This window comes from Salvelinus namaycush, chromosome 14, assembly GCF_016432855.1.
Source record: "Salvelinus namaycush isolate Seneca chromosome 14, SaNama_1.0, whole genome shotgun sequence".
NCBI lineage: Eukaryota > Metazoa > Chordata > Actinopteri > Salmoniformes > Salmonidae > Salvelinus > Salvelinus namaycush.
In genome coordinates this window covers 17,666,750-17,690,783 of record NC_052320.1, presented here as the reverse complement: position 1 = coordinate 17,690,783, position 24,034 = coordinate 17,666,750, and the positions used below count along the sequence as shown (strand labels likewise).

The following is a 24,034-nucleotide window of genomic DNA, read 5'->3' as shown; positions in this document are numbered from 1 at the left end:
TTTTCTCATTTGTGGGTTGTTGTCTTTGTTTAATGCATGTATGTTGGCGACATTTAAAAAATAAAGAAAAATGTACGCTAACCACGCTTCACCTTGGTCCGGTCATTTTCAAGACGACGCTCGTGACAGGTCTGCGTGTTAATTGTTTTGAAAAAGTGAATTCTGTTTGGAAAAATATGCTCAAGCAATCGAGAAAAACTGTAGTAGACCAATAAGAAAGAGATTTCCAAACCTATCAGCTAGTTTTCAGCTTTCCCTTCCCTAGTCAGACCACTCCCAGAAAGTCCTCGAAAAATTATTGCTTCAAATCAAAATGTATTTGTCACATGCGCCGAATACAACCGGTGTAGACCTTACAGTGAAATGCTTACTTAAAAGCCCTTAACCAACAATGCTTTAAGAAGTTTTAAGAAAAAATAAGTGTTAAGTAAAAAATAGAGAAGTAAAAAATAAAAGTAATTGCTTGAGAAATTGCTCTTACTAAGAAGCTATTTTTGTTTCTTTTTTTACCATTTTGATTGGAAACAATCACAGTAAGTTACTTAATTATTACACGGAAATGATTTGATACTGAGATAAAAACTGCTCTATTGGACCTATACCTCAGGTGCATGTCTGGCCAACAGTAATGGGAAATTACACTTTTGTATTTCCACCTCCGATGTCCAAAACAGTATTGGGAAACACCAAGAGTGTTTTTTGGGGGGGATGGCATAGAGGAGTTGAGCTGAGCAGCAGGACAAGTAGAACTCAACAGAGATGAAGTAAGAGGAGTGGTAAGCTATCACAGACTGACATCTCTCCTCAGGTGCCCAAGCCAGATACATTCTGGGTAAATGAGTGGGGGAGGTTGCTCATTTATCCCGCCGTCTGGCCAGCTCACCTGGAGTGATGGGGGTGGTGTCAGAGAGGCAGGCTGCTATTTCACGGCCTGTTAAGCGCTAATGCCGCAACATGCCCCGCGCTCCAATTCTAGGGAACAGGGAGCATTACTGTCCAGTTCTCAAGGTTCTGTCTGTCTGGACTGTGGCTGAGAGGTTGGAGGGGAGGAGGGGAAGAGGGGAGGAGGGGAAGAGGAAAGAAGTATGGAGGGACCAAGAGCCAGAGATTGAGGGATTGAGGGGGGAGAGAGGTCGTGAGACTGGGAGGGACAAGAGAGAGAAAGGGAGGGAGCGAGAGATGGAGAGAAAAAGGGGGAGAGAGAGAGGGGAAGAGAAAGAGAGAAGAGTAAGAGATAGGTGGAAAGAGAGAGAGAAGGGAGCCATAGTTTACCTGGCCTGCTGAGCCAGCGCTCTGAAGCAGACAGGACAGCAGCACGCTCACGCGCTGACATCCACTCCCGCTGCGCGCCGCTGCCCCTCACATCCCCCTGAAGGCCCCTCACTGCTGGGCCCATGCCTCCCCTCTCCTCTCCGCTCTCCTCACTGGAGCCACTGAGCACAACTAGCCTGAACCACACACAACACTTGTCTTCTCTGTTCGCTAACTCAAGCCTGTGTAATAACCCCAGCTTCTAACAGGCCCTGTCTGGCTGGAGAGAGGAGAATGTTTAGAGCGAACAGAGGCTACCGCTGTATAGTAGAGTCCTAAACTCTCTGGAGGACGCTCTCTGTGTGTGTGTGTGTGTGTGTGTGTGTGTGTGTGTGTGTGTGTGTGTGTGTGTGTGTGTGTGTGTGTGTGTGTGTGTGTGTGTGTGTGTGTGTGTGTGTGTGTGTGTGTGTGTGTGTGTGTGTGTGTGTGTGTGTGTGTGTTTCTGTGTACTAAGTGTGTGTACAATGTTATAGTAGTCTAGTTTTTCCCCGTCTTTCCGCTCTGCCACTGAGCACTACTGTCATCCGAATAAGGTTCAATGGTCTGAAATAATGTAGCAGTCAACTTTTACAGCTAGCTGTTATTTGTGACTTACTAGGATTCATTTTACAGGAGTTAATCTTTGGGGACCTATAAGAAAAATACATTCAGTGTGAGTGGTGTATAAATAACTAATCTAACCAGAATGGCTGAGTTTGAGCCATTCCCTGCTGCACATTCTCCCCTGGATTCCTCCTGCCCTGTCTGTACCATACACTCAGAAAGAAAGGTGCTACATAGAACCTAAAAGGGTTCTTTGGCTGTCCCCATAGGATAACCCTTTTAAAAAACATTTTTAGTTCCTTAGGAGACCCTGGTCACTTTTAGAAAAAAGGCTTCCAAAAGGGTTCTTCGGCTGTCCCAATAGGAGAACCCTTTTTGGTTCCAGGTAGAAGAACCCTTTGAGTTCCATGTAGAACCCGTTCTACACAGCTGATTCAAATCATCAAAGCTTGATGATGAGTTGGTTATTGAAATCAACTGTATAGTGCTAGGTCAAAAACCAAAACCTGCACCCAGGGGGGCAGGACCGACTTTGGGAAACCCTGCAGTACTATACTGTACTTGTACTGTCCTGTCCCAGTGCTGAAGGCTAAGGTCAGGCCATTTATTTGTGTTTACAGTGAACAGGGCTGTAGAGGACTGATGGATCACAGATCCTGTCCTGTTCTGTCCAGGGCTGTAGAGCATTTGATGGATCACCCATCCTCTCTGTCTGTCAGGGGACTGCACGGGGTCACACACGTGTACACGGATGCACTCACTCACTCACGCACACACATACGCTCGCACAAATGCAAACACACATGCGCACACACATACAAACACATGCGCACACACACACAAACACATGTGCACACACACACACACACACACACACACACACACACACACACACACACACACACACACACACACACACACACACACACACACACACACACACACAGGGGCACAGTGACACCATGACTCAGGTCAAACCTGCCTGGGAGGTATCACACGTACATGGTGTCGTCTGTACATGTTGACATGTTGTTGAAGCTATGTTCCCTGTGGTTCTACAGCCTGAATACGTCTCTAGCTGATCTTCAGTCCTGGAGATGCCTCCTCTGCCCACAGCAATTAGCCTGAAGCAGTTTTCCATAGGAAATCCCAGGGAGAGCTGTCAGAGGAGTAGTGTCCTCTACTCAACCATCTCTACCATCTCTCTCACACACAGGACGCATTATGAACAGTGTGACTCCAGAAAGAGGTGTGTTTTTGAGTCACATGCTTTATCTGCATAATGTGACCTCCATCTAAAGTGTAACCTCACTAATGATGTGTTCTTCAGCCCAGGCATATGGAAGGGGGTAAAATGAGTCTGAATCCACAGAGAGATTATTGCATATGTACCAAAACAGCAAATCAGACTAGATGTGTTTGACATGGAAGTATTTGACTTTCAGATCACAAAGAACTAATTCCTGAACTGAGCGCCGCAGGCAGAATTCTATCTTACATGTAGGCTTAGCATTCTCACAAAGAGTGACATTAATACTTGTTTAAACAACTGTCAGACAATATGAAAAAAAACAAATGTCCAGACCAAGTTATCAGAGAATTGCACGCGCAGACACAGACAACATTGAGTTATTTCCCCTGAGTGACAGTCCTGTAGACCAGAACAAACACAGAGCAGAGCCCTATGTGGACAGCTTCTACCCATCCACACTCCTGTGTCCCTGGCACCAATGCCTAAGTCTAAGCAGGCGAGAGAAACAAAACCACAAAACCCCAAATTCAGCAGTATACAAAACAAAGTGAGTGGAGTCTGGCCCTAGGTTCGTGGGAGCCGCTCCTTTTCATGTGTGTGACTGCTGATAAATCAACCAGTGTGCCAGCTCTGCACCACTAACCCAGGCTGGGCCAGGTTGAACCCGGTTGGGACTAGGCCTGCGTCGTGCCTGCTGGTTAGGGGGCAAGGTGGCATGGAGGGGAGTGAGGAGGGGGGCACAATGCAGGGTCGGGCTCAGCATGGTGTTTACTAGCTAGTGAGGGAGGAGAGAAGATTAATGTAGTCTCTGTGGAGCAAAGACAACATCCAGCCCCTTAACAAGGTACAAACAATCGGTTCCACTCCGCTGCCTTCCCAGGGAACAACTATTGTTGTGCTGCATTGTTTCCCCGCTCCGCGTGGCTCTTGGGAGATAGCAGGGCTAGGACCCAACTTCAGCATGTACTGGCTGTCTCTCTCTTACAGCCAGGGGAAGACAACGTAGTGTCAGCCTGGGTTTGTCTTGTCCAGGTCGGACCAGGTCCCATCCATCCCTCCATCTATTCTTCCCTCCCCCGTTCCTTACCTCCACTCCCTGGACTTTGAGCTTCATGTGATCCTCTCGCGTAGTCTTCCCATCTTTCCTCTTCTTCCAGCAGTAGCCATCCTTTCTGTACTTCACCTTCTTCCTGTTGTACAAGATCATTGAACCATTCTGTGGCCTGGATCACAGAGAGAGCAAGAGAGCGAGAGAGCGAGAGAGAGAGAGAGAGAGAGAGAGAGAGAGAGAGAGAGAGAGAGAGAGAGAGAGAGAGAGAGAATTGTTTGTCAAAGTTTCTGCTGTGGGACTCATTTTAGATATGTACAAAGAGTCTTGACATACAGTACATCTACTGCAAGACAGAAATGCACTAGTGACTTTAGATGACAAAACATCTTTATGGGGTTTCTCTGCATTCCTATGCACAGTTTGACAATGAACAAAACACTTTTTCAGCATACATTTCTCCCAATGAACACTGTGAGTTGTGAGAAGGCAGTGAAAGTGACACTTCTACCACAGAGTAAATTACATATAGAACTGTGTATGTGTGTGTGTGTGTGTGTGTGTGTGTGTGTGTGTGTGTGTGTGTGTGTGTGTGTGTGTGTGTGTGTGTGTGTGTGTGTGTGTGTATAAAGGCTGAGGCAGCTTTCTTATATCTCATTCATCCAGTGAAATGATTTGTGGTGTGTGTGGTCCCTTGGGGGAAGAGGAGATCTTCCCTCATATTCTATTCATAATTCATCCTCCCTCAAACAGACCACAGCCTGTTGCTTAATAAAGATACAATATAATGATATTATGTAGCTATTGATAATATGCTTTTCCAGTGTTATTTGTCAGACAGGGGGCATTTGGAGTACAATGTTAAAACATTAACAGATAGAAGTATACAGCTTGGCTGTACCTAACACTCTTTATCTAGAATTCTTATACATTCTGTACACACACGTTGTTAAGAAAGCAGAGCAGGGCTTTATTATGGACAGACTACTCCCCATCTTAGCTACTGTTGTATCAATATGTTTTGACCATGACAGTTTACAATCCAGGGTTACACCAAGCAGTTTAGTCTCCTCAACTTGCTCAATTTCCACATTATTCATTACAGGATTTTGTTGAGGTTTAGGGTTTAGTGAAGGATTTGTCCCAAATACAATGCTTTTAGTTGTTTAAATATTTAGGACTAACTTATTCATTGCCAGCCGTTCTGAAACTGACTGCAGCTCTTTGTTAAGTGTTGCAGTGATTTCACTTGCTGTGGTAGTTGACGTGTGTAGTGTAGGGTGCCTGCTTCCACAATGAATGGGAAAGACTCCTTTTATTTGTCACATGCATCGTAAACAACAGGTGTAGACTAACAGTGAAATGCTTACTTACGGGGCCTTCCCAACCATGTAGAGAGAAACAAACTGGAGAACGAATAGAAAACTATTATGTAATAAAACGTAATAATAAGGAAAGTAATAATACACAATGACTAATAACTTGGCTCTACAGTGCATTTGGAAAGTATTCAGACACCTTGACTTTTTACCCATTTTGTTACGTTACAGCCTTATTCTAAAATGTATAAAATTATTTTTTCCCCTCATCAATCTACACACAAAACCCCATAATGACAAAGCAAAAAAAAGTTAAGAAATTTTTGCAAATGTAAAAAAAAAAAAGAAGCAAGAAATATCACATTTACATAAGCATTCAGACCCTTTACTCAGTAGTTTGATGAAGCACCTTTGGCAGCGATTACAGCCTTGAGTCTTCTTAGGTATGACGCTACAAGCTTGGCACACCTATATCTGGGGAGTTTCTCCCATTCTTCTCTAAAGATCCTCTCAAGCTCTGTCAGGTTGGATGGGGAGCGTTGCTCCACAGCTATTTTGAAGCCTCTCCAGAGATGTTTGATCGGGTTCAAGTCCTGGTTCTGGCAGGGCCACTTGTCCCGAAGCTTAGAAGAAGTGCTTAGGGTCGTTGTCCTGTTGGAAGGTGAACCTTCGCCCCAGTCTGAGGTCCTGAGTGCTCTGGAGCAGGTTTTCATCAAGGATCTCTCTGTACTTTGCTCCGTTCATCATTCCCTTCATCCTGACTAGTCTCTCAGTTCCTGCTGCTGAAAAACATCCCAACAATTTGATGCTGCCACCACCATGCTTAGGGATGGTGCCACGTTTCCTCCAGACGTGACGCTTGGCATTCATTTCATCAGAGCGGAAAATCGTGTTTCTCACGGTCTGAGAGTCTTTAGGTGGCTTTTGGCAAACTCCAAGTGGGCTGTCATGTGCCTTTTACTAAGGAGTGGCTTCCGTCTGGCCACTCTCCATAAAGGCCTGATTGGTGGAGTGCTGCAGAGATGGTGGTCCTTTTGGAAGATTCTCCCTTCTCCACAGGGGAACTCTGGAGCTCTGTCAGAGTGACCATCGGGTTCTTGGTCACCTTCCTGACCAAGGCCCTTCTCCCCCGATTGCTCAGTTTGGCCAGGCGGCCAGCTCTAGGAAGAGTCTTGGTGGTTCCAAACTTCGTCCATTTAAGAATGATGGAGGCCACTGTGTTCTTGGGGACCTTCAATGCTGCAGGAAGTTTTTGGTACCCTTTCCCAGATCTGTGCCTCGACACAATCCTGTCAAGGGTCAAGGGTCTTTACTTATGTAAATAAGGTCTTTCTTTTTCTTTTCTTTTTTATACATTTGCAAAATTTTCTAAAAAGCTGTTTTTGCTCCGTAATTATGGAGTATTGTTTGTAGATTGATGAGGATGTACATTTTAGAACAAGGTTGTAACATAACAGAATGTGGAAAAAGACAAGGGGTCTGAATACTTTGCGAAGGCACTGTATACACGGGATATCAGTAGCGAGTCGATGTTCAGGGGTATGAGTAATTGAGGTAGATATGTACATATAACTAGGAAAAGTTAATAGGCAACAGAATAGATAATAAACAATAGCAGCAGAATATGTGATGAGTCAAGAAAAGTTAGTGCAAAAAGGGTCAATGCAAATAGTATGGGTAGCCATTTGGCAACCCAACTATTTAACTAACTGTCAGATTTGCCAAATGGAGGGCGAGGGAGAGCTTTGTATTCATTTCTGTGTGTGGAATAAAGGTGATCTAGAGCTTTTTCGCCTCTAGTTGTACAGATGACATGCTGGTAGAAATGAGGTAAGTTTAGTTACCCTGCATTAAAATCACTGGCCACTAGGAGCGCCACCTCTGGATGAGCATTTTCTTGTTTGCTTATGGCCCTATACAGCTCATTGAGTGCGGTCTTTGTGCCAGCATCGGTTTGTGGTGGTAAATAGACAGCTACGAAAAATATTCCCTCTTGATAAATAGTATGTTCTACAGCTTATCATGAGGTATTCTAACTCGGGCGAGCAGAACCTAGAGACTTTATTAAAGCTGAAATATGTAACTTTTGAGGTGAAATGTTTGTTATAGAGCTGTCATTTTCATTTAAAGCAAGTCTAAGAAGCGGAAGATCCGTTCTATTTGCGCTATTTCTATGCTTCCTGTTCTTAAGTTTTGTTTTTGCGTCTTTTACTTTCGGTTTAGTACACCAGCTTCAAACAGCAAAAAATAAATGTTTGGTTATGGAAAATATATATAACAGCGGTTATATGGTACAATGATTGTCTACACTATACTTGCTTGTTTTGTCACATAAATTGAAATTAGCTGAATAATTAGAATTTTTGCAACCAGGAGATGGCGGAGCGATTTCTGCATAGTGCATCTTTAATATTAGAGATTGCGCACCTGCTGTTATTAACAAAGAGACACACATCTCCCACTTGAGATTACCCGAAGCTGCCGTTCTGTCCTGACAACGCATAGAAGAAACAGCTAGAAGTATATTATCCTTGTTCAGCAAATGCTCCCAGAAACATAGGATATTACAGGTCCTGTTGATAGGTAGTCTCGAACGGAGCTCGTCCAGTTTGTTCTCCAGTGATTGTACGTTCGCCAATAGAATGGAGGGTAGAGGCGGTTTATCTACTTGCTGACGTCTCGGTATGTGTTGCGCCGCTGACTCGTTGAAGTAGAAATCTTCTTTCAAATAGAGGTTAGTGATCGCTGTTCTGATGTCCAGAAGCTATTTTCGGTCATAGCAAACATTATGTACAAAAAAAGTTACGAATAGCGCAAAAAAACACTAAATAGCAGAATTTATCAGGAGCCCGTAAAACGGCAGCTTTCCATTCCAGTGCCATGTTTTCAAATTGCTGCTGAGGACAGGAGAGAAGGAAACTGTAGAGGAGGGCTAAGCCATCCGCCACACTCACTGCACACAAGCTCCAGCTACAGTTAAGAGTGTGATTGCACAGTACAGTCGCTTCTCTCACCTCTATTCTTCTGAAATAAAATAAAAATTCAAAAAAAAAAAAATCCCCACAAAGGAAAAAAGGCCTGCTGCTTTGTGATTCTACTTTGCAAATAAAACTAAAGAAAAACTAAAAACTGCTCACTTGTTTTGCATTGGGTGTTATTGTTTTATAGTTACACTTTTCCATGTTTTTATTTATAACAGGGCATGCATCATCTTTCATAGCTGCACACAGGGCCTGGCTCCTGTTCATCTTGCTATTGCTCATTAATCATCTCCCCTCCTAGGACGTATCTCAGGGGCCAATGGAGACGGGGTGGGGGAGGTAAAAGATGAGGGAGAGGGGGAGGAGGGGTCCCACCAGTCCTTCTTTGTGGCCCCTGACAGCACCCTCTAATGAGAGACAGCACTCAAACATGCCATCCTCAATCCTCTCTCGCTTTCTATTTTTCTCTTTCTCTCCGTCTCTCCCCCTCCTCCTCTCACCGCCAGTCGATTGGAGCTAGAGATGGGTGCCAGGGAATACCTTCTCCTCCTCCCTCTCTTCCTCTCCTCCCTCTCTCGCTTCATCGGTCTCCAGATCCCTCAACTACGCTCTTCCTAACCCTCCTCTCTCATTCTGTCATTCCATCGTTCATCCCCCCTTCACTATCTGTAACTGAACATAGGTTCCCTTTATGACTTATGCTGTACATTTACAAATGTGAGGTTTTGATGAGGTTTATTCCTGTGATAAAACTACTAAGATACATCTAAACTAAGATACATCTATGGTTCTCTTGCATACAGCATGTTCTCTATCCACACTCAGGGAGTATGGACATCATGATAGTCGATGACTCAAACACAATTCTATAAACAAGGATTCACTATTGTGCAGCTATAGGATAATGTATATGGTGATTTAAGCCTCTTGTGACAAATGTCATCTGAAGGTCCCCTGGCTGTCTAGAAGACTATTGCAGACATCAGCACCATGTCGAGGAATCAAGCAATATGATCTCTTTTTAATGAATGCCCAGACACACTGGTCGAACTGCTTTTGTATCGGCATGTTGTTTTTTCCCCTGGAGATACATTCTCCGTTCGTCCTTCAAAAATACAGGAACCACGCGTCTTAGAATGTTAGACAAAAAGATGGTCCAGGAATAGATAATGCAGAAAATAAAATGACTTAAGGCAATTGGATCTCCTCAAGATTATTGGAGGCTTTTGTGTCAGAGGCCCTGCACCTTATTTATCGGTTTGGTGTGCAAAGTTCTCCGCTCAGCTTTCTTAGGGAGGAAGTGTTAGGGAGATGCTGTTTTCAATTCAAGGCAGTCTGGTCTGTACTCTGTACCCAGAGGAAAGACCTGCAGGAGCGCTGGACTCCTTTACTCTCTGAAGTACTGTAGCTATGTCTGAAGCACAGGCCTGAAAACACACACTTTGCTAATAAATATGTTCTCTCATTATCACTCTTCCATCCCCCCGTCCCCCCCACGCTCTCCCCCTCTTTCTCTCTCTCTCTGCTCATCTTCTACATCTCTGTATACTTAGGCGTTTCAATTCATCTGATCAGAATTATACATATTTATACATGGAGGAAAATGCTAACTGCTCTGTTATAAAAGCAGTGTGACAGGAAGCCCTATGTCTCAGATGTCATAATGTGCCCGATTATTATGGAAATACACCACCATCCCCGACACACGCACAAACACACACCTCTCCCTCCCTGTGGCGTGGCATGTACGGGCCGATAATAAGCTTTACCCTGTGGATGGTGTTAGGCTGGCCCAGTCCTTTACAGAGGCATTCGCTCAATCAGGTTTGTTCATTTTGAAAAAGTGGGCGACAGGGAAGAGAGAGATATGAGGGAAGCAGGAAGGGACTGTGCTGATGAGCATCCACATTGAACCTGGAAGAGAGGGGAGGAGAGGAAAGGGGGACAGGAAAGGAAAGGAGAGGGGCAGGGAAGAGGGGAGAAGAGAGGAGAGGGGAGAGGCTGACCCTGGGTGAGCGACAGACAGCAGCTCAGAGAGAGGGTCTGGTGCTCAGTTCCACAGCCCTAAGTCCACAGGAACCAAGTCCCCTGAGAGAGAGAGAGAGAGAGAGAGAGAGAGAGAGAGAGAGAGAGAGAGAGAGAGAGAGAGAGAGAGAGAGAGAGAGAGAGAGAGAGAGAGAGAGAGAAGGGAACTAGTTGTGGTTCTGGCCGATCCATGTGATCAGCTCTGTTGAATCCTCCTCAACACTTCTACTACATCTGCTGGAGAATGCATTCTTGTCAATAGTGTAGTGGAGAATGAAACATTTTGTCTTGGTGTAAACAGTGTTCTGACTGTAATAAGCAAGCTCCTGTTACCCCTCCTAACACTGGCCCTATTCCCCAGGACACCATCCTAACACTGGCCCTATTCCCCAGGACACCATCCTAACACTGGCCCTATTCCCCAGGACACCCTCCTAACACTGGCCCTATTCCCCAGGACACCCTCCTAACACTGGCCCTATTCCCCAGGACACCCAGCCCTTTGATTATGAGAGGAGAAGAGGGGAGGGGACTCACTGGGCACACACTGGTTGAATCAATGTTGTTTCCACGTCATTTCAATGAAATTACGAAAATAATCACTTGGATTATAGTGATATTATGTCTGATCTCACAAACAATGTTAAGTATGCATAGATAGGTATAATGTAGAGCCAAGCCTGCTGATTTTTAATTTGAGGGTATCCTGCTATTTACACAGTTGTTGAATCACGCAACCAAACGTAAGTTGCTCTGGATAAGAGTGTCTGCTAAATTACTAAAATGTACAGTTGAAGTCGGAAGTTTACGTACACTTATGTTAGAGTCATTAAAACTCGTTTTTCAACCACTCCACAAATTTCTTGTTAACAAACTATAGTTTTGGCAAGTTGGTTAGGACATCTACTTTGTGCATGACACAAGTAATTTTTCCAACAATTGTTTACAGACAGATTATTTCACTTATAATTCACTGTATCACAATTCCAGTGGGTCAGAAGTTTACATACACTAAGTTGACTGTGCCTTTAAACAGCTTGGAAAATTCCAGAAAATGATGTCATGGCTTTAGAAGCTTCCGATAAGCTAATTGACATCATTTGAGTCAATGATGGTTTTGGCCTTTCTAGGGAGTTTTTCCTAGCCACCGTGCTTCTACACCTGCATTGCTTGCTGTTTGGGGTTTTAGGCTGGGTTTCTGTACAGCACTTTGAGATATCAGCTGATGTACGAAGGGCTATATAAATACATTTGATTTGATTTGAATTGGAGGTGTACCTGTGGATGTATTTCAAGGCCTACCTTCAAACTCAGTGCCTCTTTGCTTGACATCATGGGAAAATCAAAAGAAATCATCCAAGACCTCAGGAAAAAAATTGTAGACCTCCACAAGTCTGGTTCATCCTTGGGAGTAATTTCCAAACGCCTGAAGGTACAACGTTCATCTGTTAAAAACAATAGTACGCAAGTATAAACACCATGGGACCACGCAGCCGTCATACTGCTCAGGAAGGAGACGCGTTCTGTCTCCTAGAGATGGACGTACTTTGGTGCGAAAAGTGCAAATCAATCCCAGAACAACAGCAAACGACCTTGTGAAGATGCTGGAGGAAACAGGTACAAAAGTATCTATATCCACAGTAAGACGAGTCCTATATCGACATAACTTGAAAGGCCGCTCAGCAAGGAAGAAGCCACTGCTCCAAAACCGCCATAAAAAAAGTGTTTTTGGTCTGATGAAACAAAAATAGAACTGTTTGGCCATAATGACCATAGTTATGTTTGGAGGAAAAAGGGGGATGCTTGCAAGCCGAAGAACACCATCCCAACCGTGAAGCACCGGGGTGGCAGCATCATGTTGTGGGAGTGCTTTGCTGCAGGAGGGACTGGTGCACTTCACAAAATAGATAGCATCATGAGGTAGAAAAATGATGTGGATATATTGAAGCAACATCTCAAGACATCAGTCAGGAAGTTAAAGCTTGGTCACAAATGGGTCTTCCAAATGAATAATGACCGCTAGCACACTTCCAAAATTGTGTCAAAATGGCTTAAGGACAACAAAGTCAAGGTATTGGAGTGGCCATCACAAAGCCCTGACCTCAATCCTATAGAAAATGTGTGGGCAGAACTGAAAAAGTGTGTGCGAGCAAGAAGGCCTACAAACCTGACTCAGTTACACCAGCTCTGTCAGGAGGAATGGGCCAACATTCACCCAACTTATTGTAGGAAGCTTGTGGAAGGCTACCCGTAACGTTTGACCCAAGTCAAACAATTTAAAGGCAATGCTACCAAATACTAATTGAGTGTATGTAAGCCTCTGACCCACTGGGAATGTGATGAAAGAAATAAAAGCTGAAATAAATAATTCTCTCTACTATTATTCTGACACATCACATTCTTAAAATAAAGTGGTGATCCTAACTGACCTAAGACAGGGAATTTTTACTTGGATTAAATGTCGGGAATTGTGAAAAACTGACTTTAAATGTATTTGGCTAAGGTGTATGTAAACTTCCAACTTCAACTGTAGGTGTTCCTTTTGTCAAGGTGAGATAGGGTGGTGTGGAGTGCGATTGAGATTGAGTCATCTGTGGATCTGTTTGGGCGGTATGCGAATTGGAGTGGGTCTAGGGTCTAAATAGGTCTAAATGTCAGTGAATACACATCCTGGTTATCCGTCTGGCCCAGCGGCTTTGTAAATGTTGACCTGTTTAAAGGTTTTATTGACATCGGCTCCCGAGAGCGTTATCACACAGTCATCCAGAACAGCTGGCGCTCTCGTGCATGCTTCAGTGTTGCTTGCCTCGAAGCGAGCATAAAAGGCATTTAGCTCGTCTGGTAGGCTTGCGTCACTGGGCAGCTCGCGTCTGTGTTTCCCTTTATAGTCCGTAATAGTTGTCAAGCCCTGCCACATCCGATGAGCATCAGAGCCGTTGTAGTAGGATTCAATCATAATCCTGTATTGACGCTGCTCACCCTGCTCATTACACTGTCTGTCAATCATCCACCACACATGGTCGCAGTGTGTACACACACACACACAACTCGCGTCCCGGCGACGTACACTGAGCTGTCAAAACGGCACGGGCCGCTTCCAAATGTAATATAATTACACTTCAAAAGGCGTGCTCTATTAGATGCCACCTCATCTCTCCCCTGTCTGTCTGAACAGAGAGGTGTTAGGCTAGACTGCCTCGTACCGTGGTAACTTACTGCAGGGGCCTATCAGGGTGCATCACGTGCAATTGATGACTCTGTGATAAGTCGGCCCCTCCAGCCCCTGGCAGAGCGGAGCACACATCAGGAAGTGGGGCATGTGCTGAAACTACTTTAAATGTAAATCTGCCACGCATAGATTGCCACGCAATCTCTCCCTCCGCCGCCAGCAGTCTCTCCCCTGTTCCCGTTCCCACACCTATGCACGGCAGAGCAGCGCCTCTCTGACTCCCGGTCAGGCCCGGGGTACGTACCTCTCAGAATGTCAATGAGGAAGAGTGAGGTTAGGTCATCATCACAACGCCTACACAAGCATGACACCTCTACACCGCTCAGCCTGGCGCTCGTAAGCAGCTAGGCAGCTCCGAGGCTAGGTTTCATTACCATTCTGTTCTCTATCTATGCATTGTGATGACATGAATATGTAATTACATTCCCATGGCAATTAATCAGGCAGAATGGTAATGGCAGTACAGGTCAAAATGGTTGAGGTGGTTTATGAGTGAAAGTTTGCCAAACGGTGTGTCATGTCCTTATTTTGTTGGCATTTCTAATAACACAATGTTTACCTGGTCTGGTCTACTAGCCTGGAGGCAGAGTGCTTTCATAATGTGGTTGGGCCTGTGAGCGTTGTTTGGGAGCTACCTCTCAGCCAGGTAAAGCAGTTTGTCCTCTCTCCCTCCATCTCCCTCTCTCTCTTCTCTCTCACATCTCCCTCTCTCTCCCTCCTTTCCCCTCCCTCTTTCTCCTTCCCTTGGTCTCCCTCTACCCCACCCACTCTCTTCCTCCCCCTCTCCTCTCCTATCTCTCTCTCCTTCACTCTCTCTTCCTCTATCGCCATTGCCTGCCAGTGTACCACTATACAACTCAGGCCTCTACCTTCCAGCCAAGAAACAGATGTTTCCAGGACACTTATCTCAATGGAAAAATCACAGACAATTTAAAAGGAATATAAATGCCGCTCTGTGTAGCTACACGTTCATGTCTCTGTCCCTATAAGACCTATGAGAGTGGATAAGAAGCGAGGGAAGGTGGGGGTGGAGGGATGGGGTATGGAGAAGGGAGGGATGGAGGGGTGTCTATTCCCTTATCTCCCCCCCAACAGCCCTGCAGAGTGAGAGGGAGGGCTGATGACTGGGGGTGATGCTTGCCGCCTGATAGTGGCATGCACGTTTCTGCCCATTCAGGAAGGCAGGTAGCTAGCATACCTCTGTATGACACAGTAACCAGACGTAGAACTCTCTCTCTCTCAGCCTCCAGTCTCTACACTAGAGGACAGGGTTTAAACGTAATTTACCAACATGCACGTCCAACAGGAAGGATTTCTGGAGCACATTGATCTGTGCATTGTGTACATACAGCATATACATTAGGTTGGCCTGCACAACGCAGTATGAATATATGAATGGATGAGTTGTCAAGCTGGTGGCTTCCCTGACTCTGCTGTCATCACACAATCTGTCAGTTCATGTTTCTGGCAATGTGTATACATGTGTAGGTGTGTGCAGCATGTGGGTGTTTTGTTTTCTTGCATTACTTATAACTTTAGCCTTTTGCTTTCAATGCCTATTTACAGTGAATTCGGAAAGTATTCAGACTTTATAATCATTATGTTACAGCCTTATTTTAAAATGGATCTAAAAAAGAATCCTCATCAATCTATGCACAATACCCCATAATGACAAAGCAAAAACAGGTTTTTAGAAATTTGTGCAAATGTATATAAAAAACAACAACTGAAATATCACATTTAGATAAGTATTCAGACCTTTTACTCAGTACTTTGTTGAAGCACCTTTGGCAGCGATTACAGCCTCGAGTCTTCTTGGGTATGACACTACAAGCTTGGCACACCTGTATTTGGGGAGTTTCTCCCATTATTCCCTGCAGATCCTCTCAAGCTCTGGCTGGGCCACTCAAGGACATTCAGAAACGTGTCCCGAAGCCACTCCTGTGTTGTCTTGGCTGTGTGCTTAGGGTTGTTGTCCCGTTGGAAGGTGAACCTCGCCCCAGTCTGAGGTCCTGAGCGCTCTGGAGCAGGTTTTCTTCAAGGATCTCTCTGTACTTTGCTCCATTCATCATTCCCTCGATCCTGACTAGTTACCCAGTCCATGCCACTGAAAAACATCCCCACAGCATGATGCTGCCACTACCCTGCTTCACCGTACCATAGGGACACTTGGCATTCAGGCCAAAGAGTTCAATCTTGGTTTCATCAGACCAGAGAATCTTGTTTCTCATAGTCTGAGAGTCTTTAGGTGCCTTTTGGCAAACTCCAAGCGGGCTGTCATGTGCCTTTTAATGAGGAGTGGCTTCCGTCTTGCCACTCTACCATAAAGGCCTGAGAGGTGGTTGTCCTTCTGGAAGGTTCTACAGAGGAACTCTGGAGCTCTGTCAGAGTGACCATCAGGTTCTTGAAATATATATTTAATAGGTCACTGGAAAAGGGGAAATTTCCAAATGTATGGAAGCGTGCTAAACTGTGTCCAATCTGGAAAGACAGCAAAGAACCCATTACTCCTGCCAATAGTCAACCAATTAGTCTTCTCCCTTCACTCAGTAAGATATTGGAGGGTATTGTGAGTAGACAAATATGGGAGTACATGGAAAATAATGATCTGATCACAGCCAATCAGCATGTTTATCGCAAAAAACATTTCACTACCACTGCAGTGGTTGACATGACTGACCAGTGGCTCAATGCTATGGATAATGACATGTCTGTGGGTGTACTATTTTTAGATTTTAGTGCAGCATTTGATTTAGTGGATCATGAAATCATTTTGACAAAATTACTGCATCATGGGTTTAAGGAGGCAGCATTGAATTGGGTACAGTCATATCTAACTGACAGGAAACCCCCAAAAATGACCCTATATCAATGGGTCATTTTCTTCCCCTTTAACCATGCGGTATGTGGAATACCGCATGGCAGCTGCCTTGGGCCACCTCTTTACTTAATATATACCAACAACCTTCCTTATGCTTTATCTGAAACTCAAGCTACTATATTTACAGATGATACTACAATTTATACAGCAAGACAATCGGTTCAACAGGTACAGCAAGCTTTACAAGTAGATCTGGGAAATATCAGGGAGTGGGTTTGCCAGAACAAACTTGTTTTGAATACCAAGAAAACCAAGGTTATGTTGGCTCTGTTCTACCAGGAAAAGGCCAACACAACATGGGATACAATTAAGTATGGGGGAGTACAAATTGAGGAAGTGGTAGAAACCAACTACTAGGGGTGCAGCTAGACAACTGTTTATCATGGTCGTCTCAAATAACTAACCTATGTAAAAAATGTAACATTCAACTGCATGCATGATCAGAAGGATAGCTAAATATTTACAAGGAAAGATTCTTAAGCAAACAAGCCAAGCATTAATTGGGAGTCAGGTGAACTAGTGTTCTGTGCATGACGACAACAGAAGTACCCTTCCCCAGGCCACAGAACAGGGTACCAAAACATTTATGCAGCATTGAAGGTCCCCAAATACACAGTGGCCTCCATCATTCTGAAATGGAAGAAGTTTGAAACTACCAAGACTCTTCCTAGACCTGGCTGCCCGGCCAAACTGAGCAATCGGGGGAGAAGCCAGCCCGGGCCGGGCAGCCAGCTCTAGGAAGAGTCTTGGTAGTTCCAAACTTCTTCCATTTAAGAATGATGGAGGCCACTGTGTATTTGGGGACCTTCAATGCTGCAGAAATGTTTTGGTACCCTTCCCCAGATCTGTGCCTCGACACAATCCTGTCTCGGAGCTCTACAGACAATTCCAAATTTGCTCTGACATGCACTGTCAACTGTGGGACCTTACATAGACAGGTGTGTGCCTTTCCAAATCATGTCCAATAAATTGAATTTACCACAGGTGGACTCCAATTAAGTTGTAGAAACATCTCAAGGATGATCAATAGAAACAAGATGCACCTAAGCTCCATTTCGAGTCTCATAGCAAAGGGTCTGAATACTTAATTAAATAAGGTATTTCATGTATTTTTTTAAATAAATGTGCAAAAATTTATAAAAACCTGTTTTTGCTTTGTCATTATGGGGTATTGTGTGTAGATTGATGAGGAAAGCTATGCATTTAATCAATTTTAGAATAAGGCTGTAAAGTAACAACATGTAGAAAAAGTCAAGGGGTCTGAATACTTTCTGAATGCACTGTATGTAGGTAGTCTTCTCACGTTTCCCTCTCGTGTACATGTTTGTTTGGGCATATGCACAGCATGTGTGCAGAATTATGTTAATGATTCATACTTTCCAATATCCAGCTGCTAATCTTCCCTAACAGTAGTATGTGTTTGGCTGTGGATCCAGTGGGACTGACTGAGTGAGTGACTGTAGAGAATGGTCTATCTTCTAGTGTGACTGCCACTGACTGGCTCAGTGAGCGTTCCTCTGTTCGTAGACTTAAGTCCTGCAGCAACACAGAAGTGCGTTATTGTGACATGCTGTAAATTCCATGCTTTTGTCCCCTCAATAAAGCATGAGCAGCAGGGAATAGCATAGCGTCTCATTTTATGTAGTAGCGATATTAGAAGCAGCATGAAGTTCGCTAGCTGCACTTGTAAGAAAGGAAAACTAATGCAATTCAATTCAAACCGACCACCACTCAAGAAAAGGTCACATTTTTTGTTATTACTAGTGACATTGTCCTACTGTTCCATTAAGATTAAGTGACAAATACCTACTGTACATCTAAGTTAATGATACATGTCATCTGTGTACGAGCCAAGAACGGGCCAAATCTGAGTCTACTCAGAAAACAAAAATTGGTTCTGTGAAAGTTCCCAGAACATTTGTAAGGTCGCAGCAAATGTTCTCAAAACACAAACACTGTCCAGTCGTGCCGATGATTATAGAATGTTTGTATAAAACCTTCGCCTGGCGCTGCAACAACATTCATAGAACATATTTAATCTGTTATTTAAAGGTTCCCAGAATGTTTCAATAGGTTTAGGGAACAGTCTGCTGAGAACATTGTGGGGACATCACAAAAGATATGTTCCCAAAACACAAAAACTGTCCATTTGTGCGGATGTTTCTTTTGGGGTTCAAAAAACATTCACCTGATGCTACAAAAACATTCCCAGAACACATTTTGTCTTGTTCTGTAAAGGTTCCCAGAATGTTTCTTTAAGTTGTGGGAACGTTGTGGGGACATGAAAAGAGATAAGTTCCCAAAACACTAAAACTGTCCAGTTGTGCCGACATTCAGACAATGTTTGTTTTAGGGTGCACAGGACATTCCTATGTTGTAAGAATGTTGACAGAACACCTGGTCTAAATTATTTAAAGGTTCCTAAAACATTCAATTAAGTGAATGGGAGTTGTCTGGAATGTTGCAAGAACATTTTTGTGAGGACCTCTAAGACCAGGTAAAATATATATTGTGTGAACATCAGTGGAAAACTGGACAGTTTTAGTGTTTTGGGAACCTATCTCTTGTCATGTCCCCACAATGTTACCACAACCTAACGAAACATTCTGGGAACCTTTAAAGAACACATTAAACGTGTTCTAGGAATGTTCTTGAAACTACAGGTGAATGTTTTTTGCACCTGTGGTGGTTAATTTCTGTATTATCAAATGAGGAGTCAAACTTATCACACAAGTCAGAGGTATGCTTAAACTGAATCTTTATTAGTGAGAGCTTTGCAATAGGGATGGCTGGTCGACGAATCAGGCTAAGATGATTAATGGAGAGCACCGAGACAAAAGTACAAAGGTCTTTTATAGCCAAGGTACACCCCTTTCAACCTACATGACGAACAACAGATATATAGAACGGGTCACAAGGTTAAGATCTGTATGAAAGATACCTATAATACATAGCAGACAGTATCTGCTGTGTCAACAGTTTTCATTGTATAGAGACCAGTGTCTGGCCCTCCGACTCCAAACTGGAACCATCTCTCCCTAAAATAAACATTGTAGAATCATCTTCAAAACTGGACAGTTTTTGTGTTTTGAGAACATATATTTTGTGATGTCCCCACAATTCTCCCACCACACTGTTCACACAACCTAATGAAACATTCTGGGAACCTTTAATGAAAAGACAAAATGTATTCTGTGAATGTTCTTGCAACATCAGGTGAATGTTTTATACAAACATTCTATAATCACCAGCACGGCTGGACAGTTTTTGTGTTATGAGCACCTTTGCTGGGACCAAAATAATGTTCTAGGAACTTTCACAGAAACAATTTCGTTTTATTGCATTACCTGGAAATCTAATGTGAACTTTTGAGGAATGTTCTATGGTGGTTGTTACAGATGTTGTGCACACCATGTTAGTGAATGTTAGGAGAATTTTCCAAGGAGATTTCATTAAAAGGTGCTACCCCTATGTGGAAGGTAGGTGAATTGCAAAAGAAGTAGGCTGTATTCAAAACAAATCTCTATTTTTTCCCATCTTAACTATTCATTTTTGAAACACTTTGCATCATCATAAGATGAGAGACAGTACAGGAAAAGAAGAGGGATGAGGGAAAGGCAAGCATCCTATCAACCTGCGGCTCAAACCGCTCTCCTCTCATGGCAGTTAAGGCAATAACTGTAGCAGGAAACAGGGCAGATTGATAAACGAGGGGATGTGAGGAAGCAGAACAGTTAACTCCAGTTTCACTGGCAATCATCATACCAGCCCAGTTCACCAGAGAGGACAGCTGCTCTCTGCCTGACTGACAAGATCACATTATACATTACATAATCCAGAGGCTTAGACAGACCAGATATGTCCTTCTGTTCTCATTCAATGGAATAGCAACCAACAGCCATGGTATGTTGAAAGTGGCTCTTTGTAAAATGCTCATATTAGTTTCAATAAAATATAACTTTGTTATTACCATTGTTAAGTAACCAACAGTCATGGCCTATTAAAAGTTGATCTTAGTGAAATCCTCTCCCCTGTATGATGAATCTCAGAGGAGATGAGAGATAAAAGCTGAGCAGGTCCTCTGTGAGCCGGTGTATAGGGGTGAGTCTGACTGGCCTGGGACTCTGGAGTCCGGCAGAGGTGGCAGTATTGATGAGGTGAGAGCTTGTCCATCCCTCCAGAGAACCAGAGAGGGCCAAGGACAGGCTGCCCTGCCCGTCACGCCTCATGCCAGACTGGCTTTATAGATCACCTGGGCATGCCTCTCTCTCCCTCATCCAGCCCTGTCACCTCAGTGCCACCACAGTCCTACAAAACTGACCTTGCGCATCGATCCCCTATGACTGAGCCAGAGGCCAGCTATCAAGCCTCTTATGATTCATTTACACTGCGGTCCTGTCCGTCTGCAAAAAAAAGTAGAAAAAGGGAAGAAAGAAATTGTAGACTATAAAGAGGAGGAGCAGGTCATCAAAAAAGTATATGTCTAAGGTGAAAGAGAACAACAGAGAGAAAGCTGGGGTTTTACAAGCTTACAGGTCGTAAACACATCACAGAGTCCCCTCTGTCACACAAACCTAGGGATGAGACAGAGAGATAGAGAGAGAGAAAACACAGACATTCTCCCTTCCCTGGTTTTATTTCTGTCATGTGGACGTGGGGCAGTGGCGGGCGGTGTGGAGGGGTGGTGAGAAGGGCGAGGGGTTGAAATTGAGCTGTAATTCTATCTGTGTGCTGGAGCGAATCAGAAAGTCTATCTCACCTTTCACCTGGGAATCACAGCTCTCTCTGGAGCTAGACCCTGTCTGTTCGCTGGTGGTCACCATACCAACCTCGGTCTGCTACACACGGTCACCATAACAACCACCCGGAGGCACCATGGGATTAATTGGAGCCGAGGGCTCAGTGGAGGCTCAGGAACAGATATATAGCCTGCGTCCGCTATGGGCCCTGGTCAAAAATACTGCACTACATAGGGAATAGGGTGCCAGATGGGACGCAGCATAGAGGGCAAGAGAGAGAGGAACAGACATCACATTAGACATGGTCAGTCGTCAATCGCCATACAGCAATTTTGGACGAATCGAATTTCAAAACATGCTTCCATACCAGCGCCAATACATATGTTCTAACTAGCCACAACAACCCTAAACATGTTGCTCACCGCCTATGTCAGAAATGACTGGACTGAATCATTCCACCATGCCAGATGCCTTCTATTTATATTGGATCAGTATGGTTCTATCTAACATGAACACAAACAGTGACACAAGCTGTAGAATATCCCACAAATATGGATAAGGATCATGGTGAAACATTCCAATACACAAAGCAAGGGTAGGGGGCAGTCTGTGTATACGACATTGTCAATTCCTCTTGTCAAAGGTCTTGAAGTAAAAAGAGTGGTAGGAGCTAGGAAGGAGTAGCAGGGGATAAGACTGTCCCAGAACCGGTCCCAGAACTTCTAACAGTCCCAGAACTGTTAGAAGTAGTACTGTTAGTCCCAGTGTATGACTGTTAGAAGTAGTACTGTTAGTCCCAGTGTCTGACTGTTAGAAGTAGTACTGTTAGTCCCAGTGTATGACTGTTAGAAGTAGTACTGTTAGTCCCAGTGTATGACTGTTAGAAGTAGTACTGTTAGTCCCAGTGTATGACTGTTAGAAGTAGTAGTGGTAGTCCCAGTGTCTGACTGTTAGAAGTAGTAGTGTTAGTCCCAGTGTATGACTGTTAGAAGTAGTACTGTTAGTCCCAGTGTATGACTGTTAGAAGTAGTACTGTTAGTCCCAGTGTCTGACTGTTAGAAGTAGTAGTGGTAGTCCCAGTGTCTGACTGTTAGAAGTAGTAGTGTTAGTCCCAGTGTATGACTGTTAGAAGTAGTAGTGTTAGTCCCAGTGTATGACTGTTAGAAGTAGTAGTGGTAGTCCCAGTGTATGTCTGTTAGAAGTAGTACTGTTAGTCCCAGTGTCTGACTGTTAGAAGTAGTAGTGGTAGTCCCAGTGTATGACTGTTAGAAGTAGTACTGTTAGTCCCAGTGTATGACTGTTAGAAGTAGTAGTGGTAGTCCCAGTGTATGACTGTTAGAAGTAGTAGTGGTAGTCCCAGTGTATGACTGTTAGAAGTAGTAGTGGTAGTCCCAGTGTATGACTGTTAGAAGTAGTAGTGGTAGTCCCAGTGTATGACTGTTAGAAGTAGTACTGTTAGTCCCAGTGTCTGACTGTTAGAAGTAGTAATGTTAGTCCCAGTGTATGTCTGTTAGAAGTAGTAGTGTTAGTCCCAGTGTATGACTGTTAGAAGTAGTAGTGGTAGTCCCAGTGTATGACTGTTAGAAGTAGTACTGTTAGTCCCAGTGTCTGACTGTTAGAAGTAGTAATGTTAGTCCCAGTGTATGTCTGTTAGAAGTAGTAGTGTTAGTCCCAGTGTATGACTGTTAGAAGTAGTACTGTTAGTCCCAGTGTATGACTGTTAGAAGTAGTACTGTTAGTCCCAGTGTATGACTGTTAGAAGTAGTAGGGGTAGTCCCAGTGTATGACTGTTAGAAGTAGTACTGTTAGTCCCAGTGTATGACTGTTAGAAGTAGTAGTGGTAGTCCCAGTGTATGTCTGTTAGAAGTAGTACTGTTAGTCCCAGTGTATGTCTGTTAGAAGTAGTAGTGTTAGTCCCAGTGTATGACTGTTAGAAGTAGTAGTGGTAGTCCCAGTGTATGACTGTTAGAAGTAGTAGTGGTAGTCCCAGTGTATGACTGTTAGAAGTAGTAGTGGTAGTCCCAGTGTCTGACTGTTAGAAGTAGTAGGGGTAGTCCCAGTATCTGACTGTTAGAAGTAGTACTGTTAGTCCCAGTGTATGACTGTTAGAAGTAGTAGTGTTAGTCCCAGTGTATGTCTGTTAGAAGTAGTACTGTTAGTCCCAGTGTATGACTGTTAGAAGTAGTAGGGGTAGTCCCAGTGTATGACTGTTAGAAGTAGTAGGGGTAGTCCCAGTGTCTGACTGTTAGAAGTAGTACTGTTAGTCCCAGTGTATGACTGTTAGAAGTAGTACTGTTAGTCCCAGTGTATGACTGTTAGAAGTAGTAGTGGTAGTCCCAGTGTATGACTGTTAGAAGTAGTAGGGGTAGTCCCAGTGTATGACTGTTAGAAGTAGTAGTGGTAGTCCCAGTGTATGACTGTTAGAAGTAGTAGTGGTAGTCCCAGTGTATGACTGTTAGAAGTAGTAGTGGTAGTCCCAGTGTATGACTGTTAGAAGTAGTAGTGGTAGTCCCAGTGTATGACTGTTAGAAGTAGTAGTGTTAGTCCCAGTGTATGACTGTTAGAAGTAGTACTGTTAGTCCCAGTGTATGTCTGTTAGAAGTAGTACTGTTAGTCCCAGTGTATGACTGTTAGAAGTAGTAGTGTTAGTCCCAGTGTATGACTGTTAGAAGTAGTACTGTTAGTCCCAGTGTCTGACTGTTAGAA

At 43.9% G+C, this 24,034-nt stretch overlaps 1 protein-coding gene across 1 annotated transcript in view; it reads right to left on the bottom strand.

Moving 5' to 3' along the window:
- LOC120058628 (calmodulin-binding transcription activator 1-like) overlaps positions 1 to 24,034 on the bottom strand; it is a 475,337-nt gene that overhangs the window by 185,002 nt on the left and 266,301 nt on the right. Inside the window, exon 4 of the mRNA XM_039007387.1 lies at positions 4,194 to 4,329. Coding sequence (XP_038863315.1) covers positions 4,194 to 4,329 — 136 coding nt within the window. The remainder of the gene's footprint in view (positions 1 to 4,193; positions 4,330 to 24,034) is intronic.